The sequence below is a fragment of the Parus major genome, chromosome 2 (genome assembly GCF_001522545.3).
Source record: "Parus major isolate Abel chromosome 2, Parus_major1.1, whole genome shotgun sequence".
In the NCBI taxonomy this organism is placed as follows: domain Eukaryota; kingdom Metazoa; phylum Chordata; class Aves; order Passeriformes; family Paridae; genus Parus; species Parus major.
Genome location: NC_031769.1, coordinates 51481878 through 51494876, shown reverse-complemented (window position 1 = coordinate 51494876; position 12999 = coordinate 51481878). Strand labels below are relative to the sequence as shown.

The window sequence follows — 12999 nt, the reverse complement described above, 5'->3', positions numbered from 1 at the left end:
TTTTTAAAATATATTTTTCTACATATATGTGGCTATCTGTACTCAGCCTAGCAAAAGGCTAAGCACAGTGATAAAGCTTCTGCTAATTTGCTTTTGCTTCATCTGTCAACAGACTAAAAGTTTGACACCTCCAAGTTCTGTCCAGCTAATAGAGCACTTCAAGATTAGTTTTGCTTCCTGCTATGTGAGTATCTTGACCAGGGACCAGCAGCACAGCAGTTACCCTACAATCCACCATCCAGCAGAAGAGGTGCCAGGCCAGGGGAAGACTGAAGGGTAATTGTACATGCAAGACACAAGGCAAGTGCTAGCCAACAAGCACAAGAAATTCATTAACTAAACAGGATCAGAAGTAATCTCAAGATATTAAAAAACCCATTAAACATCTCTTTCTTCATCTTAGGAGATGACAAACTGCTGTTGTTGAGCAGCATGCTCTGAACAAGAAACTGCTCAACTGTCAAACAAATGCACTGTCACACTAAAGAAATGCATTTTCCACATTCATGTTTTGCCAGACTAAACAGCTGGAGGATGGTCTTCAACATACCAGAGCAACCCACAAGGCAAAGAGTGAAGTTCTTTGAAGGATAAGACAAATCACCACAAAAGTGTAAGACTTTAATTGAAGCCATCATTTTTCTGTCCATAGCACAAATGACTCATTTGACTGCCACAAAAGAAGTGAAGCCAAAATGGGACATTTGTCTCCTTGATGAGGACCACTTTTGAACAATCCAGTGAGAAAGTCTGCCTTTGCTATACCCTAAAACAGCCCCACTGTGTCAAAATACAGGGCATTTTAAAAGTAAGAAGGTCCCAATACCACTGAAACCAGGAGGGCCCAGAGAGTAGCACTATAGTGGTTTGCACCAGCTGCTTGAAAGTCCAAACACAGGCTCAAACAGCTATAAAAAAGGTGTTTGGGAGGTAGAAGGAAATAAAGACAATGAGAAGAAAAAATTTGCTCCCAGCAGTGTCAGGAGGGAAAAAAAGAGAAACTCACTAGCATAACATTTGAATTGAAACTGGGAGAATGGAATTCAAAACGGGAGCAGGGATCCCATTCAAGGCAATCTTGTCAAGCCAGAAAGCAACTGTGTATGTTTGGGGGACAGGTTTCCCTCACTGATGTGTTTTTGTTTTCCAATGCACAAGAGTTAGAAAACTGCAAACTGAGAAATCTGTGTGGTCTCTGTCCCACATAAATATGCAGTGACTATTTCCACAGTTATTTTAAGACCTCATGGGCCAAATGCATCCCTAGTGCAAGATCAGTGACTTAAACGAACTTGGCATAAACAGAGAGATGAGCCCCAGGCTTCCATGAAGTAAATACAATAGTACAGCACTTTAATGATGTGCACTGGAGATGGGAGATAATTTTTAAGAAAGGGCTGTATTAAGAAATGCCAGAGTAGGTCGAGTCTCCTCTGCACTGTGGGAAATGGAAGCATTTTGAAGTTTTCTTTACAGCTGAAACATAACAACAACCACCACCTTGCCACACCTCCACGTCTGATCTCTCCCAAGATCATTGGGATCTGGATCTGATCATTAAACAAGGCTGCAGGGCTCCAGATCCTCTGAACAGTTGCCAGCTGCAGTACAAACACATTCTCATGAGGAACATTTTGATTCTGTTTAAAACAGCATTTTTTTTGACAGAAAACTGTTCCACTGGCAAATTTTCCTGCAGCTTCACTACTTAATATGCCTCCCCTCCTCCCACACATGCATGCTCCAGAACTACTTGAAGAAGGTAATTATACTGCATATTCACAATGTATTGGATTTGCTCCTGCCAGGTCACCTGTCTTCACTGGGAGTGAGAGACACCAAAGAAAGGAGTCATCAAAACAAGGGTGATGCAATGTCTACACATAAATGACACATATTCCCCAAAAATACCTGCAGATAAAAATACATGGAGTTTTGGGGGATGGGGGGGGTTTAAGAGGCTTGGTAGCCTCAGGGTAGCTCACATGGTGACAAATTCAGCTATTTACTCAAACAGCTATCTATCAGAAAATGAGCAGCGTAATTATATCACCAATCTTGATCAACAACTCATGATTTGCTTGTGATTTGTGGGGGTCTCTAGTTTCCAGCAAATAATCCACCAGTGCTGCACAGATCTGAGTACTACTTGTATCTCCATCTCTTCCCTGTGACTCAGCATTCAGCAGGGCTGCCAAGGGTTGGTCCAAACTCCTGAACCACACCTGAAGCTGGGCAAGCCCAGCAGGATAGCACTGCAGGGACGTAAACCACAGCAAGAGGAGGAACATCGGAATTGGTTAGCAGTCTCTGAAAAAGCCTTCTCAATGCCAGCCCTCTCTGCTCTAAAACAAGACTATTTTTTCTTCCACAGCAATTACATAAAAATGGTTCATTATGCAGAAGACTTGCTACCTCCAGCAGATGCAGAATTTGCCTGCTGACTTAGGCTGAAAAAGTTTTTTACCTCCTGCTTCCTTTAAAAATACATGTATGTGGGGAAACAAGCAAACAAAAAAAAACCCTTAAAAGCTCTTAGAGGGAGCAAACTTCTTTTTGTTCATCATGAACTGCAATTTTAACTATGTTCCTCTAATAAGAAATCCTCAATTGGCATGAAGTCCAACTGAGACCTCTGCAGCTACAAAGTCTCCCTCTCACTCTACCATCTATCAGAATCCATGAACAGAGAATCAAGGGAAGTGGTTATGGAAAGACAATGGATTTGGCTGAGTGGTGCACCTGGAAAGCATTTCTCAGTAATCTCTCACCTTCATCTTCTCCCTCAAATTTAGAGGTGAGCCCAACAACTTTCTAGGCTCTGATCCAAGCTCCTCTGAGATTACCACATATGATATGCACCTTATCAAAGCTCTGACTGAATTACATCAATATCCTATTACATGGGAATTCATATTTGAAAGCTTTCGTATTCACCATTAGCTACCAGGATTCCACTGAAAAAACTACTGCATAAAACAAACCAAATGAACATGCAAATTCCCACTGGATGCATCACTGAGGCATGAACAAAAACAGTTCAGAAGACTAAAACTGAACGTAGATATTCTGGGCCAGATCAAAAGAATGGGGCTTACACAAAATTTAGAAATTGAAGGTGAAAATGATACTCACTGCTACTCAGTCCTGCTCTCAGCATAAGAGGATTCAGGAACCTCGTGTTCTGCTCCTGTGCATCACAGAAACACCAGTCCTGACAACCCTTATGCTACTCAGCATACAAAACACTGGAACCAGCTCTTGGCAAAGGCACACACAAACTCCCCCTCTACCCATTAAAGCAGAAATATACTCCCTCTTGCTCTCTGGATCAATGACTCTTCAAATCTTCCATGTACAACATAAGAACTTTGGCCAGATGCATGTAAAGCATGTCCCATACTCACACACACTTAGAGACAATCCCTGCCTGTTAGGACACATTCCTGGAAAGTCACAGATCTAGGTCCTAGATCTAAATCAGGTGCAAGAGAAACAGTAACACCCTCTCTGGTGAGGGCAGCTCCTCCCTGAACACCACCCCTTACCTGACACACCAGTTCTGGAGTTCCTGCTTTTGAGGACCTGCCTGCCTTCAGGCACTGTTAACCGATTTTGCACTTAATCCAGGGCACAATCACACTGAGGGGGCAGAGATGCAGCAAGCTACTTTTGCCTTCATTACACAGGGAATAAAAGCCTTGGGGACAGCAGAGCACTGCACATAAACCACACAGCCAACTCAAGACAGTCTGTCATGGCTCTCTTCTTGGTGCAGCACTGCACGAAACATGGCTGTAGTGTCATGGATAGCAGCTAGTAAGCTCACAACCTGCCGTGTACACTTAGCAGCTTAGATCTTCATTTGCTTAAGGCCCTCTTATCACTTTTCATTTCAGCATGTGGATGTCCCCTCTCGTGGTCCCACAAGGATTATTTGGATTAGCAATGCTACATTTATATCCTTTCTGGTCCAGGTAGCTAAAGCAGATGAACTGGGTTTTCAGTGAGTTATTAGAAAGCCATCAAGTGGACTGATCTCCTGTCCATCTCTCAGACCTATTGTGAGAAGGTCACAAGTCAGCCAAGCATATTATTCACCATGACCCTTCCTGAGCTGCCAGATAATTCAGTGTTAAATTACACTCCTCCTCAAACACCCCATTTCAAATCTTCCCCTTGCTAAGCCAGCTTGACAGCTCATCTCATGCAAACCCTGAATATACTACTGCTACCACCACTTACACATCAGCTTTCCTAAGGTGCCTTGTCTCTCTAAGGTCAGCAGGACTCCCTCAGCAGGAAACATCACGCGTGCACACATAGCGCTGGCAGAATTAGGTTGGGAAAAAATAGGTCAAACCAGGCATATATTTAACGTGGAGACCAAACCTCAGAATTTTCCCAACAAATAATTTGTATACATGTGCACAAAATCCACATTTTTATAACCATTAGAAAATCATTCTTATCTGAACTAGGCAACTAAAATATTTTACAGAAGCAGAGGCTCTACCAGAAATATTTCTATTCCCACTCCATATAGGGCTTAAATGATCTCCTGTGCAGCCCTACATCATCCTTTTGGTGTAATCAAGCAACTTTTTTCTCTACTATCTTTTGGGAAGCTGTTACTCATTTCCATCCAGAGCCTTAGACATTATTTAGGGGTTTTTTGAAAGATGGTAACAGTGCCAGGTTGAAACACCCTTGCAGGGAGTGTGGCCTGAGCCACTACCCCTGTTCCAAACTTCAAAAAATCATCTTTGCAGACAGGGGAAGGAGGGAAAAGGGGACGGAGGCATGAGGACAGCCTGCCCTTTCTAGAAGTTCTGCAGCAGCTTCCCTGGGCTTCTGATGATCTTCCAAGATGGAGAAGGCAATACATCTGACATATCAAAAAAAATTACCAAGTGGCTCCAACAAGCAAGTCAAGCAGCTGCTCCTTAGATTCCTTTTCTAGAAAGATGCTGTCTTCTTCCACCCTACTGTAGGAGCCACCTCTAGACAAACCTCAATAACTCAATTGGCAAGCTGAACACACAGGGACACCCAGAACACTTTAATACACATTTGCTACAGTTTTGCTGCATTTGCTGCTTGTGATTTTGTTCCCACATTTCATTTCACCAAACTTTTTCATTCCCTGCCCAGCAACAGTAAAACCTAATTTGCAAATTCCCCTAAGCACTTCATGATAAGCAAGTACCCTCTCTGCACCACACAAACGATAGCAATATTTAAGGACTCAGAGACTTACAATTAGGTGATACATGTTTTTAATTCAATGCTGTAATATAATTGGTCAAATACACATGCTAAGGTTTTAGCCTACATCATGATAGGGTATGGAGAATTAGTCTGAGTTATTAAACATGTTTTAATTGTGTGAAATATAAAATTGCATGACCAATGCTACCTGCACAGCAATCTGCATTGCAAAGAACAGTACTTTGCAGTCGCTTGGTTCTTGAGCATGGGGAAGGCTGAAGGGGGAGAACAGACTATCAAAGAGAATGAAAACACGTGCAGAGAGGGAGTCTTTGAAAATCTACAAAGAGGATTCTTTGGAAGTGACAGTTCTGAGGAGCATGAAAGAATAAGGCAAAGTCAAATTTCAAGAGTGGGTAATGTTCTACACCAGGATGCAGTTTCCTGACCAACATAAGAACTGCTGCTTTTAGTCAGGTGAGAAATCTTATTCTTGAATGGAAGCTCTGTTCACATAGAAACTGGTAATTTCATACACAAAGAAAAATCCTTAAGGAACATTTAGAAGTGGGAACAAAAAGGGACGTAAATCAGGTAGCCTGACTCTTATAACCTACCAAAGTGTTCCCTCTTGGAAAGAATTCTACCACAGGATCATGTGTTTCTCTACTGAAATAATTTTCTAGCCTAAGAAGTGCGGGAAAAAATACAGTTCAGCTCATTAGTCCTTAATACCTGGTTTGGATAGTAACTTCTATGGCTGTTTCTGCTTTAGCCTGCTGCTCGAGTAATGAGAAAGAAATGTCAGTGCCACATTCTGGCACAGGACACAGCTAGCTTCCCTATGACACTCAGTTCTGTAAAAAAAAAAAAAAATTAAAAAAAAATCACCAGAGGCCTTGCAGCACTGTCTTTCATCAAGAAAAGTTCCAAATAACTTTAGAAGGAGCATTGCTCATTTTCAAACCAAACTCAATAACACTTTACCTTAGCATCACGGCTTGCCTGTGACTCAGGGTACATATGTAATGTTTCTGATTCATAACCTCACATCACCTACCACTTGAGAGCATAGTGCAATAGTGAGAGCATAGTCAAATTAGGCAACTTAAGAGTTCATGGAAAGACCTTACTCCTTATCTCTAGACATCATTCACATGGGCCGGTAACCAAGGATAGGAGACAGCCTATTGACTACTGGGCATTTCATGTGTCTCGAACAGCATCATCTTGGAAACAGGTGTTCTGACTCCAAGATTAAATATTTCATCTTCTTACCCCACTTTTCATGGTTAAGCATGTGGCAACTAAACTTTTCTATTTAAATCAAGATGTGACTTCAGAGAGTAAATCAGATATTTTCTTTGTCTTCTTAAGGCAACCATGTAGTCGCACATGAAACATACCTCGCTGAAGAAAAGCGTATATATATTTTTTAAAATTAAAAATCCTAGGCCCTCTCACATGGCTTTTTTAAACACATCATTAAAGACAACTGACAACCCAATACTTGATGGATGTTCTGCATTAAAATGTGAATTCTAAATTTAAATTTTCCTGAGGCTGCATTAAGACCTTGGAATGAGACAGTATCTCCTACTTTAATGACACTATCAGTCTTGAAATTGCCCAGTTTTCAAAAGAAAAGCAGCAAGTTGCCAGCTTGGGACATCAGATGATCATATTCATCCCAGTAGTTTGTCAAGCACTTGTAAGAGTACCCAGATGCCCAGACAGGTAGCCCCACACACCTGAGTTGTTGCATCCAGCTGGAAGGACTGCAGTTCAAACAGTTCAGGAAGTACCTTTTAACAGGCATACAGTTCACATGCAAAACTAGATTATCCCAAATTTAATGGCTTCTTGCCTAGCTTAGCAAAGTCTGTAAAACATGTAACATACATGCTGCCAAAGAGACAGACTTTGGCATGGTAGTTTGTTTCGGGGAGGAAGCAAAGTCATGGCAACTCCCAAGATCCAGAGAACAGCTCCTTGACCCATCTCTGTTCCGTACAACCAGCACTCTGGCATTTCACCAGCACACAGCAAATAATGACTTGTTTGATCATCTCATCAAGAATTTCCCCCCACTCTTGCTCTCCTTCTACCCTTGAGAAAAGCAGACAATCTCCTGCTCCACCTCTTCTGCTTACACATGTTTCAGAGGTTATTCCTAACTCATCCTCCTCTCTGTATACAGTGAGTAGCACAACATCAGATCTTGCCCAGCTTGCAGCATACCATCCTAAATTTTACATGGAGATGTGTGAAAGCATTTTGTTGGCACCAGAAGTACAGCAGGCTCCTGCTTCCTTTAAAAAAAAAAAAAAAGAACCCACAAAAAACAGGCCTGCTGAACCACACATTTCAGGACCTGAGAAACCTGATTTGGTAATTGAACTTGCACATGGCACACATTTTCCTATGAAATGGAAAAATTAATTATACCACATGACATATTTCAGTCCTGGTGTTCAAGAGTTCATTAACAAAACTACTTTAAAAGGTGCTAATAGAAACAAATGCCTTTAACATCACAGACTTCCCAGATGACTCCTGCTATGGAGATGGATGACAAATCACTCTGTCAGTCATCCCTAAATTCCATATTGACTACACTGAAGCAATTAGCCATTTATTTTTAGAGCATGTTCCATTTTAAACACAAGTGATTCAGTCCAAGAGATATTCTATACTCCATTGCTATTTAATGGGTTAACAACTCTCAAATTTAAATAGATTTTAATTCTGGGAGAAATACTTGCCTTTTTCATTTTGCCTCCAGACATTGGTTGGGAATTTTAAATCAGGCTTGAAACCAAACAAATGTTGGTGTTCTACAAGCATCTGCAGAGAAATATAAAAATATCTGGAAAGTGTGAAAGAGCAAGCCTGTTTTGCTAAATGCATAAAATGAAACCTCAGCGTAGGTCTCAATAATAGGCTTCCTGACTGCTGTGCACACGCTCTCTCCCACAGACCTTCTGCTCTGCAGCAAGGGAACGCTGCCTGCACTGCTGCGTCCTCAGAGAACTTTGCAATACAATGGAGCACAGCGATTCCCTGGGGAACACGGCGCTGATCACCGACTTCGATATTTCAAACACAAGCACCGGGGTTTCCCCGATTTAAGATCTCAAAGAAACGGCTTGCCATATCACTCCACCCCAGCTGCCAAGCCATCTCACAGTTTATCTGCATTATAGGCAATGTTCTGGACAAAAGGATGAGGAGCTGGGATCAAGCCAAGGCTGTTTGAACTCCTGGAAAAGGAGGGTGAGATTATTAGTGGAAAGTTGGAGGAAGGATAGTCCTGAGGAGCTGACAGTGGTTTCTGTTGCTGCCGCCACTGGAGGGAGAGGACAAATGGGAGCTGCAACAGGGAACCCCGCTTCAGGCTCAGCTGCTGCTCTGCTTCAACCCAGATCCTCCCTGTTGCAAAATCAAGAGCAGTCCACAGCCAGCCACTTGCCTCCAGCAGTCTACTGCCTGGGACAACAACCCATTTCACCTGTAGTTTGGACCAGTCTTTCTGGTCCATTTTCCACAAACACCTGAGATTGAGGACACCATCTTGCTAAGGGACAGTCACAGCACCTAAACTTCCTACTCTCAGAGCTAACGACAGGATACCCTAGCCAGACAGAGCTGATCAAAAAAGGCCAAGACTGACTCACAAGCCCATTATACAGCCTGCCTAGCCACCATTCATTAACTGTAAGGAAAATGACCACGGGCTCCCTGCATCAAAGAACCTCACCATTTCTTCTTAATTAATTCTAAGCATCCTGCTGGCGTCAAATCTCAGCTGGAAAAAATCAACTAAAGTTGGCGGCATCTTATCTTGCCCTTTGCTACTGGCTGCACTTTTATTTTTTCTGGGTTGCATGACCCCCACCCTTCAGAGATTACCAGTAGAAAACAAAGCATTGCTGTATTTTCAGACAAATATGTAAGTACATAAGATCTATTCTGTTTTAAGTTTTATTAGAATTAATGGTCATGATATCTAAGGGCACTAGATGTACGCTTCTAGGGAATTAAACTAAACGCCTGCAGTATTTGCCATTCAGCCACTGCAGAATCACAACCACACATGAAATGTTACAGGAGAAATGGGTAAAAAAAGCCTTAAACAGAAGCTAAAGTGACTCATCTCCTTATTGCCAAAACCGAGAAAGCCGCTGAGTGTAAACAAACAACAGACATCCTGAAGAAAAGGGGGCGTCACAATTCCTTTCCCTGCTAATAGGCAGATACACAAACCCGTATGGGCAGGATCATCCTCCAGCTACTGCAGGCCAATCTGAGGGGAACAGCCAATGCTACAGCAACACTCCCGGCAGCACAGGTGCCTCTGGAGGCAAGGGAGCATCTGAGGTGATGGTGACTCCCAGAGCAATGATGGTTCACAGCTGTATCTGCTGGAAAGCTGTGGCAGCTGCAGGCATGATTTGCTCATGTAAGCCACACATACATATCGATACCCAGCTGAACTGTTTGGGGCAGTATTTGCAAAGGCATGACTTTGGGTTAGGCTGGCAAGCACCCCGCCTACAGAGCAGGAGGGAGAGTGAGCCAGAGCACTTGTTTAAAGCTTGAGTTCTCCTCTCTGTCTCTAGAGGCCACAAAGACTACCATCTATACATGCTGAAGCCAGGTTTTGTGGGTACCCCTAACTTTGGAGGGAACTACATAGGGAAAGACATAGGACCATAGAGATATTTAGAAAGATCAAAAGTTATAATGACGATAAGCTCTGGCAAAATCTATCACAAAGATATTTTGGAATAATTGAATTTTTTTAATTACTAAAAGCTCTTATGAACAGAAGTTCTGTTTGAACTTTGCAACTGGTGTGGGAATGGGGAGGCTGTTTTGCTGGGTATTTTTCACAAGCATCTTTCAGAGGTGAATCCATAGGGGCAACCTTAATGCCTGTATCCACAAGGCATTTCCAACAGCTTTAAAACACAGGCAAACTATCCTCTTTTATCTAATGGAACAGCTCCTGGTCCAACACCAATGGTTCAACACCATCACTCTCACAACTTGAATCCTACCCACAGCACCACAGCTGTATCTTTTGCAGTATTTCAAAAGGCGGCTAATAAGCTAAATTTCGCTCTATTTTTCCAAGTCACTGCATTGTTTGTAAGAAGACTATTCAAAAGACAAGGAGAAGGATTTAGCACTGCCTTGAATGAACACTACTTAGCATCCGGCACAGCACGTGCAAAATTCCACGAAGCTTCACAGGGATTATCTCACAATGGCAAAGGATGTGATCGCATGCCATGTACATGAAACACAAAGCCACTGAAAAATACACTCCAGTAACAAGTCTTAGCCAGTTATCTATTGGAAAACAGTAAGGCCCATATTGTTTATTAGAATGCACTTAAAATACTGACCACATGGATTTGGGATTAATTCTTTGGGATGTTCTGAGCACGTGTATGCAGCTTGCTTTCGAATAAATCACTGTCACATTCAGATATTGATAGCTCCTGATAAAGTCACTGAGTGGATCAGTTCATGCTCTGGCCTGCTCTGGTTTCAAATGAGTAAGCTGATTGATACTAAAAGTTTAGGAGTCCAAGGCTCAGGTCACATTAAGTCAGAAACACATCAGCGACGGTATCACACAAGTGACAAAACATGCCATCCACCCTTAATTCACATGCTGCTCGCTGTGCACAAATGCTGGCCATCTGACCAACCACTCTTTGTTCTGAGCTTACTCCCTGCTCACCCTCCTGAAACAAACAAACAAATAGACCCCACATTTCCTCTTTAAGAACACATACTCTTTTCCCCTGTACTAGACTGAGACAGCATTGACAGGATGAGTCGTGTGGGTTGACTAAGCGTGTGCTGCCTTTTACATCTACTTCTGCTTCCAGCATGAAAATCAACATTGCACCTGTGTTGTCCAAACTGGGTGTGCACTTCAGAGACAGACAGAAAGGAAGCAGAGAGAGCAGCCAGGATACATACCGTACTCCACTTCTTCACAAAACACACATACTACACAGAGAAATGATAATCCCTTCTTAGTGGAAAATCCAAATTTTCAAAATGAATCCCCAAGCCAAAATGAATTACTGTAATAACTGCAATCCTCGCATGAGCACTAATCAGAAAGGCACAGCTGACCACCTGCTATGTGCCACCACTGGCACAGCAGCACCCTGCCCCTAATTGCTGCCCTGTTCAGACAGGGCTAGGTGCCCCACGGAACGCGACAGTGGTGCTGGTAAACACAGGGACAGGAGCACAGCCTGACTGACTGTTGTACAGTCTCACTACGCACTTCTGCTGAGTGCAGCATTAAAAAAAAAAAAAAAAAAAAAAAAAAGCACTACTGCAGCTCCAAACAGCAGGATGCAAAAATCTAAACCCAGGCCGAGTAATTTCTTCTGCAACAACAGAGAAACACACGGGAAACGATGCAAGAGAGAACAAAATGAATTGTACTGCCCCTGTCAGTACAAACCCATTATCTATGCAGGCTGCAAAATGAGAAACGCAGCATTTGACAATGCTACAGGCTAGGGCAATGTTCTTAACGTACTTATAAGTTATTTTATTTAATTGCTAACAAAAAAATGCAGTTACATAATAACACAAGGTAATAACCAAAATGTGAAGTCACAAGATTGGCTTACAGCAACAGAACACCGGGGGCAAAAAGCAGTTCGTGCTTTAAATTTTGCTGCATTGTCAGGGAGCCAAGAACCAAAACTGGGGGCTTCTGCTTTTACAAGGAATGGACGCAACCACCAAAAATTCGGCGCGGGACCCTTCATCACCGCCTGCGTGCATCCACATCCCCAAATTATGTCAATCCCCGTCGGCACGTCGCTCATCATAATTCTACACTATTTGGTCGCTAGTGGAATTCTGCCGACAGGCCGACGGCTCAGCCCGTAACCCACCGGGGCCCAATGAGCTCCCCGGAGAACGACCCCTCCACACCGCCCCCCGCCCACGGCAGCGCTGCCGGGCACGGCCGGGGGTCCCATCCCGCACGGACCTCCGAAGCACAAAGGCGGCACCGCGCAGCCGGGCACGGTGACAGCGCACACCCACGACCCGCCACCGCATCCCGCCGGCCGGGCGGGGGCTGCCCGCCCCGGGAAGGGCCTTTCCCGGAGCCGAGGCCGCTACCAGCTCCATCCCGCCTCGCACTTCTCCGCTGGGAGCCGACGCCACCCGCCCCCGCCCCACCACCCTCACCCGCGGCCGGGCGGCAGCAGCCCCTCGTACCTGGACAATGCCGGCCTGGGCACAGCTCATGCTCCCCCGGCGAGGGCAGGTCTCACATCCCACACGTGCCTGTCAGCCGGCAGGGAGGGCGGGCGGGCGGGGTGCCGGTGTGTCAGCCCCCGCCGAGCCTCACCATAGTCCAGCACCGGCTGATACGCCCCGCAGCACCGCCGCGCTCCCTCCTCCTCCTCTTCCTCCGCCCCGCCAGCCTCCTCCCACCTCGCCGCCTGTCGCTGGGTACCGGCCGCCTGGAGCCACCCACACGCCGCGGCGGGCGCCCGGCAGCGCCGCCCGGCCCGGCCCGCCCCTCAGCGCTCCTCCCGCCCGGCCGGCGCTGTCCCAGGCCGCCTGCCTGCCGAGCCCCGCCGCGGCCCGCCCGCTCCTCTCACACCGTCCTCCCCCGCTCAGCATCCCGGATCTCCTCGGCTGATCCCGCGGGGACACCGCCGCGCACAACCCAGCTCACCACACATTGGGCATGCAGGAGGAAGAAAAATCAACGTGCTCTGCTCTTTG

General features: G+C 44.8%; 1 protein-coding gene across 5 annotated transcripts in view; it reads right to left on the bottom strand.

The window, feature by feature from the left end:
• Positions 1-12604, bottom strand: part of HECW1 (HECT, C2 and WW domain containing E3 ubiquitin protein ligase 1) — a 263533-nt gene extending 250929 nt beyond the window's left edge. For 3 of the 5 annotated variants that reach the window (XM_015618819.3, XM_015618820.2, XM_015618823.3), the window contains exon 1: positions 12484-12603. In XM_015618819.3, the coding sequence (XP_015474305.1) occupies positions 12484-12513 (30 nt within the window). In that variant the 5' untranslated portion in view covers positions 12514-12603. Of the gene's footprint in view, positions 1-12483 lie in introns of all 5 variants that reach the window. The other 2 variants (XM_015618822.2, XM_015618821.2) reach the window with 2 other exon arrangements.
• Positions 12605-12999: the final 395 nt, after the last annotated feature.